General features: G+C 41.4%; 2 protein-coding genes across 2 annotated transcripts; one reads left to right on the top strand and one right to left on the bottom strand.

Moving 5' to 3' along the window:
* Window positions 1-6967: 6967 nt before the first annotated feature.
* On the top strand, window positions 6968-9591 carry LOC133656885 (uncharacterized). Its single transcript, XM_062057745.1, has 7 exons — window positions 6968-7576; window positions 7745-7931; window positions 8047-8295; window positions 8461-8585; window positions 8940-8986; window positions 9071-9219; window positions 9347-9591. The coding sequence occupies exons 1-7, from the start codon at window positions 7037-7039 to the stop codon at window positions 9532-9534; spliced, it is 1485 nt and encodes a 494-aa protein (XP_061913729.1). The 5' UTR covers window positions 6968-7036; the 3' UTR covers window positions 9535-9591.
* Window positions 9592-9707: 116 nt separating this feature from the next.
* LOC133656884 (uncharacterized) lies at window positions 9708-11500 on the bottom strand. The gene is made up of 3 exons (XM_062057744.1): window positions 11129-11500; window positions 10596-10814; window positions 9708-10291 (listed from the first exon to the last, which is right to left on the bottom strand). Exons 1-3 carry the CDS (start codon window positions 11392-11394, stop codon window positions 10138-10140), a joined length of 639 nt encoding a protein of 212 aa, XP_061913728.1. The 5' UTR covers window positions 11395-11500; the 3' UTR covers window positions 9708-10137.
* Window positions 11501-22942: the final 11442 nt, after the last annotated feature.

The following is a 22942-nucleotide window of genomic DNA, read 5'->3' as shown; positions in this document are numbered from 1 at the left end:
TGTATATATGTATATATATATATATGTATATGTACATATATATATGTATATGTGTATGTGTATATATATATGTATATGTGTATATATGTATATATATGTATATGTGTATATATATGTATATATATGTGTAAGTGTATATGTGTATGTATATGTATATATTTATATATACATATATGTATATATGTATTAGGGGTGTGGGAAAAAATCGTTTCGAATTCGAATCGCGATTCTCACGTTGTGCGATTCAGAATCGATTCTCATTTTTAAAAAAACGATTTTTTATTTTTTTATTTTTTTAATTTTTTTTTAAATTAATCAATCCAACAAAACAATACACAGCAATACCATAACAATGCAATCCAATTCCAAAACCAAACCCAACCCAGCAACACTCAGAACTGCAATAAACAGAGCAATTATAAAAGCTTTTTACAAAAATCTACTACTCTGCTTGCATGTCAGCAGACTGGGGTAGATCCTGCTAAAATCCTATGTATTGAATGAACAGAGAATACTTTTGAATCTTGGCAAAAATCTTAGCCACACGATTATCAAATGTAATGGGAAAATTAATTCATACTGACCAAACTGACTTCATGGAAGGTCGACAATCTTCAGACAATACAAGGAAATTGTTTAATGTTATTTACTATGCTACAAGTCTCCCTTATCCCACAGCAGTATATACTGTTGATGCGAAGAAGGCATTCGACCGCATAAACTGGTCATTTATGTTTTGCACATTAAGTACATTTGGATTTGGAGATAATTTTATACAATGGATTAAGATGCTTTATACAAGGCCCATGGCATCTGTCAAAACCAATAATCATATTTCAGAACCTTTTTCGTTAAAAAGAGGAGTAAAACAGGGATGTCCTGCATCTGTATTATTATTTAATTTGGTTATTGAACCCTTAGCTGCAAAAATATGTGAAAATAAAAGTGAAAATAATATTCATGTTATAAAAATTGGCTCTCAGTATAATAAGCTATCGATGTATTGTGACAACATAATTCTCTACCTGTCACATGTTAACTCCTCTCTACACTATATCAATAATGTCATCACTAAATATGGCTGTTTATCAGGGTATAAAGTCAATTGGGACAAATATGAAATATTACCACTTAACACTGCAAGAAATCACAAGTTCAGAACTCCAAAATTGGGTTTGGTTTTGAAATTGTATTGCATTATTATGGTATTTTTGTGTATTGTTTTCATTTAAAAAAAAGAAAAAAAAATCGTTTTTGAATCGAGAATCGTGTTGAATTGAAAAAAAATCGATTTTGAATCGAATCGTGACCCCAAGAATCGATTCTGAATCGAATCGTGGGACACCCAAAGATTCCCAGCCCTAATATGTATATATATGTATGTATGTATATATGTATATATATGTATGTATGTATACATATGTATATATGTATATACTGTATATGTATATATATATATACATATATATGTATATATATATACATATATATGTATACATGCATTAGAGATGCGCGGTTTGCGGACACAACCGCGGAGTCCGCGGTTAATCCGCGGGTCGGGCGGATGCATGACGAAAAAAATAGATTTTAAATAGATTCGGGCGGGTGGCGGTTGAACCAATTCAGAAAAAAAAAAAACATAGTTAAATGTTGTTACCCACATACGAAAAACAAGCAGCACTCTTTGAAACGGGCAATTATTCATCAGGCACTGCTGCAGCTGTCACGCCAAATTTCTTCCCCCCTACAAAATCCCCCCCCCCCCATTTACTTCCGGGGCTGCGTCCAATAAAGTTGCAAAGTTGCCGGGGGTCCTTAACCCGCACGCAACTGTCCTGTTTCGCGCCTGTACAAAAAAAAAACAATAATCGATTTCTTCACGGGACGGCGTGGCGAAGTTGGTAGAGTGGCCGTGCCAGCAATCGGAAGGTTGCTGGTTACTGGGGTTCAATCCCCACCTTCTACCATCCTAGTCACGTCCGTTGTGTCCTTGGGCAAGACACTTCACCCTTGCTCCTGATGGCTGCTGGTTAGCGCCTTGCATGGCAGCTCCCGCCATCAGTGTGTGAATGTGTGTGTGAATGGGTGAATGTGGAAATACTGTCAAAGCGCTTTGAGTACCTTGAAGGTAGAAAAGCGCTATACAAGTATAACCCATTTATCATTTATTTATTTATTTATTTCAGATTCCAGCAGCTGTCAAAGACGAAGTATCCTTCCAGCGACGGGCAGTCAAAGCCGAAGTGCTATCGATCGCTGTCAATGACGTAAGAGGAAACATGACCACGGAAGTAAATGGGGGGGGGTTGTAGAGGGAAGAAATTTGGCGTGACACAGCACACCACAACACAACACAACAGTAGGAGAAGAAAAAAATAAAAAGATTGCAATGCCGGCTGCAAACGTGGTACGCGACAAACTAAAAAAGAGAATACTAAAGACCAGGGGAAAAAAATAACAATAATAGTCAACACTTTCTTAATGGAAATGACAATAATATTATAATAATGATAAATAATATTATCACGCATTAATATCTCTTAGCCTCTAATGTGTGGCCAAGAGATATTAATGCGTGGCTCGCATTGAATGTCTCTGCTGCATTGGATCAGTCTCCTTTCTTTAACAGGAATGCCTTGCATCGTCTATATTAGATATATAACAACGGGTGGGTGGCGGGTGGCGGGCGGTTGTGGTTTTGATAAAATGTTAGTTCGGGTGGATGACGACTTTTGTGATGCGGTTGCGGATGAAATAATTGCCTATCCGCGCATCTCTAATATATATATATGTATATATATGTATATATACAGTATATGTATATATATATATATATATATATATATATATATATATATATATATATATATATATATATATATATATATATATATATATATATATGTTACAAGCATTTTTCAGTTATTTTGTTATTCATGGTTGATTGTTCTTATTTTGCATCTTCTTCTTTTCGTTTCCATTGACAATGTTTGTCATAAAGCATCACAAAGGTGTTTAAAAATTGACCATATGCTTCATCTACATCATTTTCACTGTACACAGTATCCCATTTTGTTCTAGATCGTTCTTAAAAGCAATTACACTTTTCTCTGCACATAATCTTTGAATGTCTTTTTGTCATCTGTGTTCCTCTCCTTAAAGTTTCCATCCTAAATTGTGAAAACTGGTAGATGATCACTGATTATGAATTAATGATCTTTATTATTATTGTGCATGTACAGGTACAGGTCCAACGAAATTTAGGTTGCTTCCCTAAGGTGCTTTGCATTTAAAAAAAAGAAGAAACCACACAATATACAAAAACAACACAATATACACAATATGCAATATGGCCTAAAACCACTCTAAGAGGCAATGTAGAAAAAACGAGACAGTAAAAAGTATAAAGTGACTAGTGAACTGACTAGAGAGGAGTAATGCTGGTTCCCAGTGTGCTGAGGGGGTGGGAGTCAGCATTTCCTACCTCCTATGCTGTGCAGGCATTTTATTTTGGATTAAATATGTAAATAAATATGATAACTATTGTCCAGTTGGCATGTAATCGCTGATTGCACAGTCCCGGATCATGATTGAAAGGTGGCTTCCTCATGTTGCACATGAGGGAGTTTTTTTATTTTATTTATTTATTTATTTATTTTTGTTTTATTTTATTTTTTTTACATTCCAGCTGCGTTTAGTGCAGTTATGGCTGTTCTTGAGTCTATTTGTGCGGGTTCGCATGGTTCTGAAACGTCTGCCGGAAGGCAGCCGATCGAAGTGGCTGTTGCCGGGGTGGGATGGGTCCTTGAGTATGTTGGCTGCCTTCTTCTGGCAGCGGGAGTTGTACAGTTCTTCCAGGGATTATCAGACCACTTGTAGTAGTATTATTCAAATCATTGGTAAATATGTTTTCAATAAGTGTGGCACAGTGTCCTGTGATTCTGCTTGGTCTTGTGATTTTTGATATAAAATAATGCTAAACATTGTGTCTATGATCAATCATCAATAGTCTTTCGCTTATTCGGGTTCAAGAGTTCAATGCTGTTATCACCACATGAGAAAATTACTTTTTGACTGATTTCAGTAAAAGTTGGCTTGATTCAAGCCTCAAACTGTTCAATACTTGACTTTAGTGTACTATATACAGCATACAGATGATCAAAGGGCTGATCTCCAATGCTTCTGTATATCATTTAAATGCATACAATACAATTGTTTAACTTCTGATTGCACAAAGAAATAACAGTTGATTAGGCAAGATCTGTACAGACCCACAGAGTATAAAGCCCACATCCACATTCTATGTTTGCACATTCTATGTTTGCACATTGTTCATTGACTACACAACTCTTAGCACTGCACATACTGCATTTACTTGGCACACAGACGTGCATAGTCTATTGCTATGGTCACTGTATTGTACTGCATTGGTTATTGGACTTAAAGGCCTACTGAAACCCACTACTACCGACCACGCAGTCTGATAGTTTATACATCAATGATGAAATCTTAACATTGCAACACATGCCAATACGGCCGGGTTAACTTATAAAGTGACATTTAAAATTTCCCGGGAAATATCCGGCTGAAACGTCGCGGTATGATGACGTATGCGCGTGACGAAGGCAGTTGAACGCGTCATCTTGGAATAGGTCCCTCCCAATTTAAACAGCTCTGTTTTAATCGCTAATTTCCACAGTATTCAGGACATCTGTGTTGGTGAATCTTTTGGAAATTTGTTCAATTAACAATGGAGACTGCAAAAAAGAGAGTTGTAGGGAAGCGGTGTGTTGCTGCTGGATGTAGCAACACAAACCAAAACACAACCGGTGTTTCATTGTTTCTTTTCCCAAAAGATGGCGGCCAAGCTTTACTATGGAACAAAGAAGTCAAGCGAACACGGTTGGATTGGACGACACATACAAAGTACAGTGTATTATGCAGCGAACATTTCGAAAGATCATGTTTCGAAGAGGGTCCCTTGCGAATGGCAGAAATGGGAATCAGCACTCGTCGACTCGTGCTGAAGAAAGGTGCGAAGCCAACTATTTTCGATAGACCACGGACAAGTCCGGAGCACCCGACCCCCTCCACAAGCGGACAGACTGTGCACATGAGGTCTGCATTTGCCAAAAGGGAAAGGAAGAGGGTAAGAATCTTGATTTCCAGTTTTCATAGTCAGACTACACTGTTCCAATATCCATTTCTTTGTTCTCAATTGTTGAAACCCCCCCCACCTCCACACCCTGGATTGTAAATAATGTAAATAATTCAATGTGATTATCTTGTGTGATGACTGTATTATGATGATAGTATATATGATAGTATATATCTGTATCATGAATCAATTTAAGTGGACCCCGACTTAAACAAGTTGAAAAACTTATTGGGGTGTTACCATTTAGTGGTCAATTGTACAGAATATGTACTTCACTGTGCAACCTACTAATAAAAGTCTCAATCAATCAACCAAAACTAACACACACAGTCATAGACTACTCCAGTGGTTCTCAACCTTTTTTCAGTGATTTTCCCCTGTGAACATTTTTTTAATTCAAGTACCCCCTAATCAGAGCAAAGCATTTTTGTTTGAAAAAAAGAAAAAAAATACAGCACTATGTCATCAGTTTCTGATTTATTAAATTGTATAACAGTGCAAGATATTGCTCATTTGTAGTGGTCTTTCTTGAACTATTTGGAAAAAAATATATAAAAATAACTAAAAACTTGTTGAAAAATAAACAAGTGATTCAATTATAAATAAAGTTTTCTACACATAGAAGTAATCATCAACTTAAAGTGCCCTCTTTGGGGATTGTAATAGAGATCCATCTGGATTCATGAACTTGATTCTAAACATTTATTTTGTTGAAGTATTATTCAATAAATATATTTATAAAGGATTTTTGAATTGTTGCTATTTTTATAATATTTTTAAAAAATCTCTCGTACCCCTTGGCATACCTTCAAGTATCCCCAAGGGTACGCGTACCCCCATTTGAGAACCACTGGACTACTCCATGAACAATGAAATAAATTAACAATAAAATAGTCTACATATAATTATTGCTTCAAGTTTTAGTCAAGTTCTTCTGCAGTATAAAGTATCGTACATTTACTGACATTACTGTCAATAGTGTCAATACTGTCAATAGATTACAATAGACAATAATATAAAGTATTGTACATTTGTACATTTACAGACAATAGATCAGATCATGGACAGTACGACTACGGCATCAGTGGCGGATGCGGTGGATGAACCAATGGCAATGGCACTAGATTTGCCTGATGAGGAGGGCGATCAAGATCAGGTTCGATTTGTTTTCCTAATCAATGTTCAAATGGATTACAGTTCAAGCCCAATCCAAAAGTATTCATAATTAATGTAAATGAGGTATCCATATTACATGTAGCTGTTTCTCCATTTCCAGGGAAATACAAGAGAACAAGGATGCCAGACGGACTGGGTACCGATTGGGACAGCACCAACAGCAATGACCAGTAGCAAGAGCACCCAAACAGGGAAAATACATCATAGATCAAAGGGTATGTCTATTTCGGTGACGAACATGATTCTGCACATCACAGTACACATTGCACGCTGCCTGTGCAGAGTAGAGTAGACAGATAAATTAGGTGATTCAAATACAATAATTATTATGTGATTCTAGTTTAATTTTAACAGATTATATAAAACAACTTGTGCTTGATTTTATTGCTAGGACACCAGGTGACCCCAGATATCCTCGAGAGGGTTAGAGCTCGGCCGGCCAGGGTTAGTGAAGTCCCATTGTCAAGTGTAGCAGCTCCATCTGACAGCCCCGAGATGCAGACTAACATAGCAGCTCCAGGTGCGTCTGGAATGCAAGCCAAGCTACGACCACCTCCTGCATTGTTTGATGAAGGACCAGCATCAAGTCCCACTGCGCCTTTTGTTAGTGGTTCTTCCGATGACAGGTATGTGCCGAGTGAGTCAACGACATCGGATCCGTGTCAATCTGACGGGTCGCCAGATCGCCCATGTACTCACCAGATGCGTGAAGAGGGCTGCCACAAGGAACCGAAGTACATCATCTTTGAGTCGTGCCTCCAGAGTCTCGTCAAGTGGTGTCACTGTCCAGTCTGTGGCAGCCAGGACATAAGCCCTTCTTGGGATTCGAACGGTACACAGCTGACCATGACTCTTCAATGTGCATCATGTGACCAGAGGAGTAGTTGGAGCAGCCAGCCAAACATTGGCCCTTATGCCGCGGGCAACATCCTGCTGTCTGCTGGCATCCTCTTCGCTGGGGCATCTTCTGGCAAGGTGTTGCAAGTGCTGAACAGCATCGGAGTGGTCACGTATGTGAAGAGGACATTTTTCAACCACCAGGAGCTCATCCTGCAGCCAGCCATCAAAAAGGTGTGGGAGGAACAGCAACGGACGCACCTCACCATGCTGCAGGTGGAAGGCCGACCCCTCGTCCTTGGTGGTGATGGGCGAGCAGACAGTCCGGGACACAGCGCCAAGTTCGGTACCTACACCACAATGGAGCTTGTGGCCAATGTGGTTCTCGACCTTCAGGTTGTACAGGTACGACCATATAATCTCACTAAAACACTAGTAACACAATAAGCAGATAAGGGATTTTCCAGAATTATCCTAGTAAATTTGTCTAATAACATTAACCATTTCAATGTATACTAAGCCCCTTTTTCATTTTTTTCTTTGCTCATTCCTTTTCTGTTATATATATTTCAGAGCAACGAATGTCTTGGCAGCTACCATATGGAGATGGAAGGACTGAAGAGGATGGTGGAACTGCTGATCAGCTGGGACCTGGATGTCGGGGTGCTGGTGACAGACCGACACAGACAGATCGCTAAATGGATTCGTGAAAACATGCCCAATACACGGCACTGCTATGACATCTGGCATGTTGCAAAATGTTAGTTGGATTATTTGTATGCATGACAAGTTGTGAAGTAGTGTGTACATATCAGTGATCAGATGAATGCGATATTGTATTTAATCCACAAATTTCTGTTTTTTTCTGTTTGTAGCCATCGGAAAGAAACTGAAGGCCATCGTCAAGCATAAGGACTGTGAAGACCTGAAGCCTTGGGTGCAAAGTATAATCAACCACCTCTACTGGGCAGCAGTGTCTACACCGCCTGGAGAGGGGGAACTTCTGGTTGCCAAGTGGAAGTCTGTGGAGCGACACATTCAGAACATCCACAAGGACCATGGCGACCTCTTCCCAATTTGTACTCATGGACAACTGCAACGGCAAAAGAAATGGCTCAAACAAAGTGAGTAGGCAAATAAGTTGCCCGAAAGCAGTGAGGGACTAGCAGTATTTTCCTGCACATCTTTTGAAAGTCAAAAAATTCAGATAAACTTGTAAGTAAATAACCAGTTTAAGTTGACTGGAACATTTTTGTAGAAACGTTGTTCTATTTTAAATTTATGTTTAGGTTCACGCTCAGCAGTGAAACTGGAGGAGGTGGTCAACAACAAGTCCCTGCTAAAAGATATCGCCATGCTGTCGGGTGAACCCCAGACTTCCAAGGAGGAGGCGTTCCATAGCCTTATCATACAGGTGAGAATGTAGGTGGTGTCGGTGGTTACCACCTGCCACTAGGACTTTGGTGGCCAGGGAGCAAAATACTAGAGCATACTAAATGAAGCCTTGATACAGTCAGTGTAAGCAAGAGAATGTTGGAGGTCCAACATAGTGGCTAGGCATCTTGGTGAGAAAGATTGCAAACAATTCTGGCGTGGTGTTAACATTGAAAACAAAACAGCTTCATTACTGCAGGAGATCAAGCTTTAATAGCTGACTATTAACAGTTTAATACACAAACATTTGTATTCAAATTTACAAACAATTTATAAATTTACACACACATTGTATGGACGCATGACTGAATAAAGTGTCTTTTATCTTATACAGTTCGCACCGAAAATGTATGTCTTCTCATACATCGGAATGCTGTGCAGGTATGTTTCCACACTAATCTAAGTGTCACTAGTGTGTGCCATACTTTAGTACTAATTATTACATTATTCTGTTACCACACCTAGGAACCTGCTTGCTGGGCTGCACTGGAACGAAAATTCGAGCCGCCCTATAGCCACTACACAAGCGGGTGCTGAGCGCTATGCAGTACGCTACCCGAAGTATAAAGCAGGGGGCCATGTGGTCAAGAAAATCGCGACAGAGCCAACATACCGTAAGTGTAGAGGACACAAAACATGTAAACACTTGACACTTTGTATCATGATAATAATACTGTCAAGTTTCACTCTCCATGAGTATATTATGTTGTGAGCAGGAACATGTACAATTGTATTTTGCAGGCTACGTAGATGACTTGATCAGGGAGGTTGTTGCTGGCTGCAGACAGACCCCTGACGAGAGAACACCACTCAGCGTCACTGTGGATGTGCCTCCCTTCCTCTGCGATGAACTGGAGAAGCCAGACAAGGAGGAAGCCATCGTCAAGCACAGGAGTCGCTTCGGTAAGTGTGAAATGCCCTCCCGGTAACAGTTGGAGATGCTACCTCAGTAGAAGCATTTAAGTCCCATCTTAAAACTCATTTGTATACTCTAGCCTTTAAATAGACCCCCTTTTTAGACCAGTTGATCTGCCGTTACTTTTCTTTTCTCCTCTGCCCCCCCCCCCCCCCACGTTGAGGGGTTATTCCGGTGACCATGGATGAAGTGCTGGCTGTCCAGAGTTGGGACCCGGGGTATACCGCTCGCCTGTGCATCGGTTGGGGACATCTGCGCTGCTGACCCGTCTCCGCTCGGGGTGGCCTCCTGCTGGCCCCACTATGGACTGGACCCTCACTAATATGTTAGACCCACTCGACATCCATTGCTTTCGGTCTCCCCTAGAGGGGGGGGGGGTTACCCACATATGCGGTCCTCTCCAAGGTTTCTCATAGTCATTCACATCGACGTCCTACTGGGGTGAGTTTTCCTTGCCCGTGTGTGGGCTCTGTACCGAGGATGTCGTTGTGGCTTGTGCGGCCCTTTGAGACATTTGTGATTTAGTGCTATATAAATAAACATTGATTGATTGACTGATTGATTGATTGATTGATTTTATTGATTAAGTACAGTGGCCATGTAGATTCTGTTGCAGTCACTGCACGTCTTGGAACCCCGTGTAGTCCATCGATGGGAATGTTGTCCTAATCTTATGTACTACACAAGCTGGTAGTACCACCCTTATGTCCTTTCCCAGATATCCCCAGCAGAAGCGGACAAACTGTCGGTAGGCTGTGTGTCGTCTCCGCCTGCAAGTAGCAAATGATGGCAGCTGTTATTATCCGGACATGGATACACAGTGACTCACTGTTCTCTGAGATTCAAAAGACATTGTCATGCATTCTATTCATTTGTCATTTACTGTTGCAGTAAATTGTAAATATTGTTGACATCTACGGTCCATCTATGTAATACTTCTATGATATATAATGTCATGTGCATTGTAGCACAGTACATTTCACAGAATAAGAATAAGATAAGAAAGTGCTCATTCTGACTTATCTTCCAAAGGTTGATAGAATAAAGAATTATTTAAACTTATTAGTGCCTCACTCATTTTGCTGTTGCTGCAGCACGCCATATTGCTGTTTGTAGGCGTTATACGCTGTCTGCAGCACCCATTCATCCAGACACACAGATGGAAAGCCATGGTGGTCTATGATGCACGTCTTCACCCCCTCCTCCTCCATCGTTCTGGTCACTGCCTCTATTTCACTACAGCAGACACACTCAGCCACTGTCTCCATGTTCACACAGTTTTGACATGTACACCTGGAAATAGAAATGTTCATAATATTTGTAAATCAATTCATATTATTGACACCTGCAATCTGCAAACATGTGGAATAATTAATATTATCATTGTCTTGTTGTGGATCTTATTAATCTGCATGCATATTTTTAGTATTGCCGGTATATGGAGCTGTGGCCCATAGAAATAATGGGTAATTAATTAGGTTTGACATTGTGTCAATGATAGATACTTAGTGTATAGATAGGCCTGGGGTGTAAGTTGTAACACTAACAGTAACAGTGCAAGACTAGGCCACAAACTAAAACTAGTCTATAAATAAATAACATATTACCATTCTGTATTCTCAAGGCGATCTATGTCGTGTGCTCCTCCAGCATCAATAGCAGCAGCGTCCTCCTGACCGTCTTCATCAGCGTCGGGTTCAAAGCGGTATGGCTCTATCCCTCTCACAGCTTCTTCCCTATCTGAATCGCTTCCACTCCCCACTAGTCCTTCACTTGCACTTTCCTCATCCACAAATCGTTCATCCTCGCTCAAATTAATGGAGAAATCGTCGCTATCTCGGTCAGAATCGCTCTCAGATCTGGCGGCCATCATTGCAAACAATAGGGAGCTTTGCGGATATGTTCAATTGTCTACGTCACGCTACTTCCGGTAGGGGTAAGGCTTTTTTTTGTCAGTTACCAAAAGTTGCGATCTTTATCGTCGTTTTTCTATTCTAAATCCTTTCAGCAAAAATATGGCAATATCGCGAAATGATCAAGTATGACGCATAGAATAGATCTGCTATCCCCGTTTAAATAAAAAAAATTCATTTCAGTAGGCCTTTAAACATTGATAATTTTTTATTCCACAAGTTATTTTTTAGTTTTTTTGTTTGTTTTTGATTTATAAGCGCTACCTCGCTTACTGGATATGTGTTTACAGAGTATACCTCTTGTGTTATTAGCTTTCATTGTGGACAGAAAAGGAAGAAGTTCATTGTACTGCAAAACAGGCTTTCTTACTGTGCATATGACAATGGACTATAGCTTATGTATATTATAATTCAAACTGATAGTTTAAGCAAGAACACTTTCAAATTGTTTATTTTTCATGGATTTTTTTATATAGATTGTAATCCCAAAGAAAATGTGTCCATTGGCGCCACTGTACAGGCAGTCATTGTGTTATGATTTATCAGTTACAAGAACTAAAAGTTACTGGACAAATGTTGAAAAAAATGTCACAAGGTTCACTTCAATAACAGTCTGTGTCCGCAGGTCACATAGGCCCAGGTTGTCATAGACCAAAGTGTCAAACTCAAGGCCAGATCTGGCCCGTGAAAGCCTGGAAATAATATGCAGTAATAACGTACATTATCTTTTCTTACTTAATGGATTTGTTCTTTCATTTTGGCATTTAAAAAAATGTACTGCATTTAATTGAACATCTTTTAAACTTAAATATTGTCTAGTAATGCAATAAAATATTATGTTGTTCATCCATCCATCCATCCATCCATCTTCTTCCGCTTATCCGAGGTCGGGTCGCGGGGGCAGCAGCCTAAGCAGGGAAACCCAGACTTCCCTCTCCCCAGCCGCTTCGTCCAGCTCCTCCCGGGGGATCCCGAGGCGTTCCCAGGCCAGCCGGGAGACATAGTCTTCCCAACGTGTCCTGGGTCTTCCCCGCGGCCTCCTACCGGTCGGACGTGCCCTAAACACCTCCCTAGGGAGGCGTTCGGGTGGCATCCTGACCAGATGCCCGAACCACCTCATCTGGCTCCTCTCGATGTGGAGGAGCAGCGGCTTTACTTTGAGCTCCCCCCGGATGGCAGAACTTCTCACCCTGTCTCTAAGGGAGAGCCCCGCCACCCGGCGGAGGAAACTCATTTCGGCCGCTTGTACCCATGATCTTGTCCTTTCGGTCATAACCCAAAGTTCATGACCATAGGTGAGGATGGGAACGTAGATCGACCGGTAAATTGAGAGCTTTGCCTTCCGGCTCAGCTCCTTCTTGACCACAACGGATCGATACAGCATCCGCATTACTGAAGACGCCGCACCGATCCGCCTGTCGATCTCACGATCCACTCTTCCCCCACTCGTGAACAAGACTCCAAGGTACTTGAACTCCTCCACTTGGGGCAGGGTCTCCTCCGCAACCCGGAGATGGCACTCCACCCTTTTCCGGGCGAGAACCATGGACTCAGACTTGGAGGTGCTGATTCTCATCCCAGTCGCTTCACACTCAGCTGCGAACCGATCCAGTGAGAGCTGAAGATCCTGGCCAGATGAAGCCATCAGGACCACATCATCTGCAAAAAGCAGAGACCTAATCCTGCAGCCACCAAACCGGATCCCCTCAACGCCTTGACTGCGCCTAGAAATACCTGTCCATAAAAGTTATGAACGGATGAATTAATTAATCGGTGACAAAGGGCAGCCTTGGTGGAGTCCAACCCTCACTGGAAACGTGTCCGACTTACTGCCGGCAATGCGGACCAAACTCTGGCACTGATCATACAGGGAGCGGACCGCCACAATCAGACAGTCCGATACCCCATACTCTCTGAGCACTCCCCACATGACTTCCCGAGGGACACATTCGAATGCCTTCTCCAAGTCCACAAAGCACATGTAGACTGGTTGGGCAAACTCCCATGCACCCTCAAGGACCCTGCTGAGAGTATAGAGCTGGTCCACAGTTCCACGACCAGGACGAAAACCACACTGTTCCTCCTGAATCCGAGGTTCGACTATCCGGCGTAGCCTCCTCTCCAGCACACCTGAATAGACCTTACCGGGAAGGCTGAGGAGTGTGATCCCACGATAGTTAGAACACACCCTCCGGTTCCCCTTCTTAAAGAGAGGAACCACCACCCCGGTCTGCCAATCCAGAGGCACCGCCCCCGATGTCCACACGATGCTGCAGAGTCTTGTCAACCAAGACAGCCCCACAGCATCCAGAACCTTAAGGAACTCCGGGCGGATATCATCCACCCCCGGGGCCTTGCCACCGAGGAGCTTTTTAACTACCTCAGCAACCTCAGCCCCAGAAATAGGAGAGCCCACCACAGAATTCCCCAGGCACTGCTACCTCATAGGAAGACGTGTTGGTGGGATTGAGGAGGTCTTCGAAGTATTCCCTCCAACGATCCAGAACATCCGCAGTCGAGGTCAGCAGAACACCATCCTCACCATACACGGTGTTGATAGTGCACTGCTTCCCCTTCCTGAGGCGGCGGATGGTGGTCCAGAATCGCTCCGAAGCCGTCCGGAAGTCGTTTTCCATGGCTCCCCCGAACTCCTCCCATGTCCGAGTTTTTGCCTCCGCGACCGCTGAAGCCGCACACCGCTTGGCCTGTCGGTACCTGTCCGCTGCCTCATGAGTCCTATGAGCCAAAAGAACCCGATAGGACTCCTTCTTCAGCTTGACGGCATCCCTCACCGCCGGTGTCCACCAACGGGTTCTAGGATTACCGCCACGACAGGCACCAACTACCTTGCGGCCACAGCTCCAATCAGCTGCCTCAACAATAGAGGCGCGGAACATGGCTCAATGTCCAGCACCTCCCTCGTGACATGTTCAAAAGTTCTTCCGGAGGTGGGAATTGAAACTCTCTCTGACAGGAGACTCTGCCAGACGTTCCCAGCAAACCCTCACAATGCGTTTGGGCCTGCCAGGTCTGTCCGGCATCCTCCCCCACCATCGCAGCCAACTCACCACCAGGTGGTGATCGGTAGAAAGCTCCGCCCCTCTCTTTACCAAAGTGTCCAAACATGAGGCCGCAAATCCGACGACACAACTACAAAGTCGATCATGGAACTGCGGCCTAGGGTGTCCTGGTGCCAAGTGCACATATGGACACCCTTATGTTTGAACATGGTGTTCATTATGGACAATCCGTGACGGGCACAAAAGTCCAATAACAAAACACCGCTCGGGTTCAGATCCGGGCGGCCATTCTTCCCAATCACGCCTCTCCAGGTTTCACTGTCGCTGCCAACATGAGCGTTGAAGTCCCCCAGTAGAACGAGGGAATCACCCGGGGGAGCACTCTCAAGTACTCCCTCGAGCGAATCCAAAAAGGGTGGGTACTCTGAGCTGCGGTTTGGCGCGTAAGCGCAAACCACAGTCAGGACCCGTTCCCCCACCCGAAGGCGGAGGGAAGCTACCCTCTCGTCCACCGGGTTGAACTCCAACATGCAGGCTCTGAGCCAGGGGGCAACAAGAATTGCCACCCCAGCCCGTCGCCTCTCACTGCCGGCAACGCCAGAGTGGAAGAGAGTCCAGCCCCTCTCGAGAGAACTGGTTCCAGAGCCCTTGCTGTGCGTCAAAGTGAGTCCGACTATGTCTAGCCGGAACTTCTCCACCTCGCGCACTAGCTCAGGCTCCTTCTCCCCCAGCGAGGTGACGTTCCACGTCCCAAGAGCTAGCTTCTGTAGCCGAGGATCGGACCGCCAAGTGCCCTGCCTTCGGCCTCCGCCCAGCTCACTTCGCACCCGACCTCTATGACCCCTGCTATGGGTGGTGAGCCCATTGGAGGGGGGACCCACGTTGCCTCTTCGGGCTGTGCCCGGCCGGGCCCCATGCGGACAGGCCCGGCCACCAGGCGCTCGCCATCTGGCCCCACCTCCGGGCCTGGCTCCAGAGGGGGGCCCCGGTGACCCACGTCCGGGCGAGGGAAATCTGGGTTCCTTGTTTTTATCGTTCATTGAGGTCTTCGAGCTGCTCTTTGTCTAATCCCTCACCTAGGACCAGTTTGCCTTGGGAGACCCTACCAGGGGGCATAAAGCCCCCGGACAACATAGCTCCTAGGATCATTGGGACACGCAAACTCCTCTAACACGGTAAGGTGGCAGCTCAGAGAGGAGATTATGTTGTCATGGATTCCAAAACATTTTTTGTTAAAATAAAAATAAACACATTCATATCTGCTTGACTTATTTCAAAAGAAGTTATACATCAAATTGTAGACTATATAAATGACAATAGATTTTACAGTTAAATTCTGACGATTGAGCTGCCAGTTATTTACCATAAAAACAACTTGGATACTCCATCCATCCATCCATTTTCTACCGCTTGTCCCTTTCGGGGTCGCAGGGGGTGCTGGAGCCTATCTCAGCTGCATTCGGGCGGTAGGCGGGGTACACCCAGGACAAGTCGCCACCTCATCACAGGGCCAACACAGATAGGCTGTGATAGATGTGCCCCCCTCTCCTTCGTGGAGGGGGGGACACAGGTTCGATGGCCACGGATGAAGCGCTGACTGTCCAAAGTCGGGACCTGGGGTGGACCGCTCGTCTGTGCATCGGTTGGGGACGTCTCTGCGCTGCTGACCTGTCTCCGCTCCGGATGGTCTCCTGCTGGCCCCACTATGGACTGGACTCTCACAATATTATGCTAGATCCACTCGACGTCCATTGCACCGGTCGCCCAGGGGGGGATTCCCCACATTTGCGATCCCCTCCAAGGTTTCTCATTGTCCCATTGGACAATTTTTTTGAGTTATTCCTTGCCCTGATGTTTGATCTGAGCCGAGGATGTCGTTTTCGCTTGTCCAGCCCTTTGAGACACTCTGGATTTAGGGCTATATAAATAAACATTGATTGATCGATTGATAGACAGACAACATTCACACTCACATTCATTCACTAGGGCCAATTTTAAGTGTTGCCAATCAACCTATCCCCAGGTGCATGTTTTTGGAGGTGGGAGGAAGCCGGAGGGAACCCACACAGTCACGGGGAGAACATGCAATCTCCACACAGAAAGATCACGAGGCCGGGATTGAACTCAGGACCTTCGTATTGTGAGGCACATGCACTACGCCCTGTGGCACCTTGCTGCCCAACTTGGATACTGTTTTTTATTAACAGTAAAACGATATAAAAACAACAACAACAACAAACTTGCAGCTTAGTTCCAAGAATTTACCTGCAAAAAAAAAATGTAGTGTTTTTCCATTTCATTTACAGTAAAATGCTGCAAACAATTTTTTTTGTTTTTAAACACTGCTTATTGTACGGTAACATTCTGGCGACTGAGCTTAGTTTTTTACAATAAAATATAAAATATTTTTTTCACAGTGTATGTAAAAAAAATATATATATAAATGATGTAAATATTAAGTAATGTTATATCATGAGGCAAATCCTTATACATTTATAGTCATATATTATTTACTGTGTGGCCCTCAATAAAAACAAGTCTGACACGCCTGCCTCCGACCCTACAGGACGACACTGTAACTTGGATGGACATAATCATTAGGGTGTGGGAAAAAATCGATTTGAATTCAAATCGCCATTCTAAACGTTGTAAAATTCAGTATCGATTCTCATTTTTCAAAAATCGATTTTCTTTTTTTAATGTATTTTTTAGTAATCAATCCAACAAAACAATACACATCAATACCATAACAATGCAATCCAATTCCAAAACCAAACCCAACCCAGCAACACTCAGAACTGCAATAAACAGAGCAATTGAGAGGAGACAAAAACACGACACAGAACAATCCAAAAGTAGTGAAACAAAAATGAATATTATCAACAACAGTATCAATATTACTAACAATTTCAACATAGCAGTGATTAAAAATCCCTCATTGACATTATCATTAGACATTTATATTAAAAAAAAAAAAAAAAAAGAACTATAGTGTCACAGTGGCTTACACTTGCATCGCATCTCATAAGCTTGACAACACACTGTGTCCAATATTTTCACAAAGATAAAATAAGTCATAATTTTGGTTCATTTAATAGTTAAAACAAATTTACATTATTGCAATCAGTTGATGAAACATTGTCCTTTACAATTATAAAAGCTTTTTACAAAAATCTACTACTCTGCTTGCATGTCAGCAGACTGGGGTAGATCCTGCTGAAATCCTATGTATTGAATGAATAGAGAATTGTTTTGAATCAGAAAAATTTCGTTTTTGAATCGAGAATCGTGTTGAATCGAAAAAATCAATTTATAATCGAATCGTGACCCCAAGAATCGATATTGAATCGATACGTGGGACACCCAAAGATTCACAGCCCTAATAATCATGCCATCAGACATGCTATAGAAACAAATTGGATTAACATATAATTTATTGGACTTCGGGTTGAGCATTGGCGCACTTAGCAAAGGCTCTTTAGAAATGTGACCTTTTTTATGTTTTGTTGGCACTTTTGCTAAATTCAGCCGTCAACTTTACAATACTTTTACTAACTTGATGTGCGCAGACTCTTTTTTTGTCATTGCCCTTGTGAATTCCACGATGTCTGGCCGAAGGAAATCCGATGAGACAGGACACTCCAAGCCTCGAGCGCAGGGCTTTCCCGACAGGCGAACCAGCGCCAAATTGCAGAATGTAAAAAATAAATAAATACATATTTATTAATAAAAATATGTAAATAAAAATGTATGTATAATGTGCACTCTATACACTTATTTGGAAAATATTCTTAGAAAAAATAACAATCAAACCTATGACCTAACACGTATTGCTACCTGTGCCATGAACCTGACTGATTACTGCTTCTGCTGCTGGCGGAGGGTGACATTACATCGCATCACAGTCGAAGAAGGCTAATGGAGCAAGTCTATCTGATTGATAATCTTTTACGATTTGAAGGGGGACATCATAGTTATCCAGTGCCGCCTACAAAGCAAAGGAAGGCGGAGAAGGAAATACGGGCTGAAAGCAGTATGTATATTTAGCTCATTCATTTTTAGCGTTAGCATCTAGACTTTTCCTAAATGAGCTAACAGCAACAGGCTGTTGTTGTTGTTATTCCTTTGCAGGGACAGCAAGAGTAGTTCGCATACAGTAACTTTAAGCCCAATTGGTTGAATTTCTGAAGTAAAAAAGAAACAAAACCTGAAACGTGGGCTAATACTTTACAGATACCGTGATATGATTGTTCATGTTTTTCAGTCAGTACAGGTTGGTGTCTTATCGCAATGTGTTGTGCATTACAAACTCAAGCGTGTTTTGTGCTGACGTAAAAGCTAGCTTAACTCTTGCCGTCGTTAGCTTCTATGGCTAATACCGAAGCATGCAAATGTTTTAGTACGCTGGAAAAACAGTTCCTCAGTGTTCGCTCTTACAATAACAATGTCGCTATAGTTTGGTTATTATTTAGGCTACGGATCGTAAATAAAGTACTGTTGATGGTTTTTGAATGCATTTTAAAGTGATTTAATGGTAGAATGGATTTCTCCCATTAGCTGCATTGCTAGCCACCAAGAACGAGCCAATTATTATATGTTGGAATGCAAAAAAAACAAAAAAAATACTTTTTTCTTCTTGTCTCTCAAATTGATTGTGAACTATAGGCAAAATTAAAAAGTTCCCCTTTATGGATCTTTATACATTCCTATGCTTATCTGCTCAGTGTTCTACCCCTGAGCTAGATTACTTTTTTAATAGTCTGGACATTCCCTCAGTTCATCAGTCCGCTGCGATGGAATTGAAAAGACCAGTCACTACTGCAGAACTGAATGTTGCAGCATTATCGCTACAAAGTGGAAAATCTCTGTGACCGGTTGGTTACCCTTCCGAAGTTTTGGCATAAGCGTGCCCCTTTATTACTGGAAATGTACAATGAATCATTTAAATCTGGCCACCTCCCACAAACGCTTAACCAAGCTTCCAGTTCTCTCCTCTTAAAAAAAGACAAAGATCCCTCTTTGTGCACTTCGTATTTTCCTATTAGGCTGTTGAATGTGGATTTGAAATTATTGTCAAAACTGCTCGCTTTATGTCTTGAGACTATTCTTCCTCCTATTATGAATGCAGATCAAACCGGGTTCTTTCGAAATAGGCACTCATTTTCAAATTTTTGACGTCCTTTCAATATATTGTACAATGTGCCTGCTTCCAACTCCCAAGAAGCAGTGATATTACCGGATGCGGGTGGAGTGGAACTATCTATATTATGTCCTGGAGCAATTCGGCTTTGGTAATACTTTAATTTTGTGGGTTAAGCTTCTCTATTCATCCCCAGTGCCTTGGTCAGGACAATTATTACTCAATCCCAATACTTTCGCCTCTATCGTTCTACGTGGCAGGGCTGTCCTCTCAGTTCATTGCTTTTTCCTCTTGCCATTGAACAGCACAATGTGCAGGTGAAAGTCTCTGTCTACGCAGATGACCTCCTCTTATATGTCTTGAACGTCTCTGTATCAGTCCCAGCTGCCCTGAGTACTCTTCAAGCTTTCGGTCATGGAACAAGGAGATGGGTCAAATGCAGAGGTTAATGTCACAACACATATTGTGTATGTGACTATCAGTGGTACTTTTTTTTAACGTGTCTGGTTACAAATTGAACTAGAGTAAAAGTGAAATATTTCCTTTAAACTCTGCTGCTAAGAAATATCCTCAATTTTCCCTTTAAAATTGCCTCACAAAGTTTCACATCCTTGGGTGTCCAGGTTACACGAACGCTTGCAGAGCTTTATAAAGCCAACTTTGCTCCACTGTTGTTCAAAATCCAGGGAGACTTTGAATGCAGGTCTTTACTTAAAGGCCTACTGAAATGAAATGTTCTTATTTAAACGGGGATAGCAGGTCCATTCTATGTGTCATACTTGATCATTTTGCGATATTGCCATATTTTTGCTGAAAAGATTTAGTAGAGAACATCGACGATAAAGTTCGCAACTTTTGGTCGCTGATAAAAAAGCCTTGCCTGTACCGGAAGTAGCGTGACGTCACAGGTTGTGGAGCGCCTCACATCTGCACATTGTTTACAATCATTCCCACCAGCAGCGAGAGCGATTCGGACCGAGAAAGCAACGATTACCCCATTGTGTCCTTGGGCAAGACACTTCACCCTTTGCCTCTGATGGCTGCTGGTTAGCGCCTTGCATGGCAGCTCCCGCCATCAGTGTGTGAATGTGTGTGTGAATGGGTAAATGTGGAAATACTGTCAAAGCGCTTTGAGTACCTTGAAGGTAGAAAAGCGCTATACAAGTACAACCCATTTATTTATTTGTAATTATGCGTCTGAAAACCAATAAACTTTTTTTTAAAATATATGTATATAATATATATATATATATATATATATATATATATATATATATATATATATATATATATATATATATATATCTATATCTATATATATATATACATATATATATATATATATATATATATATATATATACATATATATATATATATATATATATATATATATATATATATACATATGTATATATATATATATATGTATATATATATATATATATATATATATATATATATATATATGTGTATATATATATATATATATATATATATATATATATATATATACATATATATATATATATATATATATATATATATATATATATATATATATATATATATATATATATATATATATATATATTAGGGGTGTGGGAAAAAATAGATTCAAATTCGAATCGCGATTCTCACGTTGTGCGATTCAGAATCGATTCTCATTTTAAAAAAATCGATTTTTTAAAAATTTTTTAATTTTTTTTTTTTTTTTTAAATGAATCAATCCAACAAAACAATACGCAGCAATACCATAACAATGCAATCCAATTCCAAAACCAAACCCGACCCAGCAACACTCAGAACTGCAATAAACGGCAATTGAGAAGAGACACAAACACGACACAGAACAAACCAAAAGTAGTGAAACTAAAATGAATATTATCAACAACAGTATCAATATTAGTAACAATTTCAACATAGCAGTGATTAAAAATCCCTCATTGACATTATCATTAGACATTTATAAAAAAAAATAAAAAAAAATAATAGATTAGATTTATATAGCGCTTTTCTAGACACTCAAAGTGCTTCACAGAGAAGTGAGAACCCATCATTCATTCACACCTGGTGGTGGTAAGCCACTTTCATAGCCACAGCTGCCCTGGGGTAGACTGACGGAAGCGTGGCTGCCAGTTTGCGCCTACGGCCCCTCCAACCACCACCTATCATTCATCATTCATGATGAGCAGCACCGGGGGCAAGGGTGAAGTGTCCTGCCCAAGGACACAACAGCAGCGGTTTGGATGGTAAGAGGCGGGGAGCAAACCTGCAACCCTCAGGTTTCTGGCACGGCCGCACTACCCACTACGCCATACCGCCCCCACACTAGTGTCACAGTGGCTTACACTTGCATCGCATCTCATAAGCTTGACAACACACTGTGTCCAAAATTTTCACAAAGATAAAATAAGTCATATTTTTGGTTCATTTAATAGTTAAAACAAATTTACATTATTGCAATCAGTTGATAAAACATTGTCCTTTACAATTATAAAAGCTTTTTACAAAAATCTACTACTCTGCTTGCATGTCAGCAGACTGGGGTAGATCCTGCTGAAATCCTATGTATTGAATGAATAGAGAATTATTTTGAATCTTGGCAAAAATCTTAGCCACACGATTATCAAATGTAATAGGAAAATTAAATCATACTGACCAAACTGGCTTCATGGAAGGTCGACAATCTTCAGACAATACAAGGAAATTGTTTAATGTTATTTACTATGCTAGAAGTCTCCCTTATCCCACAGCAGTATGTACTGTTGATGCGTAGAAGGCATTAGACCGAATAAACTGGTCATTTATGTTTTGCACATTACGTAAATTTGGATTTGGAGATAATTTTATACAATGGTTTATGATGCTTTATACAAGGCCCATGCCATCAGTCAAAACCAATAATCATATTTCAGAACCTTTTTCGTTAAAAAGAGGAGTAAAACAGGGATGTCCTGCATCTGGATTATTATTTAATTTGGTTATTGAACCATTAGCTGCAAAAATAAGAAGTGAAAATAATATTCATGGTATAAAAATTGGCTCTCAGTATAATAAGCTATCGATGTATTGTGACGACATAATTCTCTACCTGTCACATGTTAACTCCTCTCTTCACTATATCAATAATGTCATCACTGAATACGGCTGTTTATCAGGGTATAAAGTCAATTGGGACAAATGTGAAATATTACCACTTAATAAACACTGCAAGAAATCACAAGTTCAGAACTCCAAAATTAAATGGAAAGAGGCAGAAATCATATATCTAGGACTACACATTACACCAAACCTTTATACAAGCAGAGATCTAAATCTTAAACATTTAAAAAATAAGATAGAATCC

This window comes from Entelurus aequoreus, linkage group LG09 (genome assembly GCF_033978785.1).
Source record: "Entelurus aequoreus isolate RoL-2023_Sb linkage group LG09, RoL_Eaeq_v1.1, whole genome shotgun sequence".
NCBI classification, from domain to species: Eukaryota; Metazoa; Chordata; class Actinopteri; order Syngnathiformes; family Syngnathidae; genus Entelurus; species Entelurus aequoreus.
This window is presented reverse-complemented; position numbering and strand designations above follow the sequence as displayed.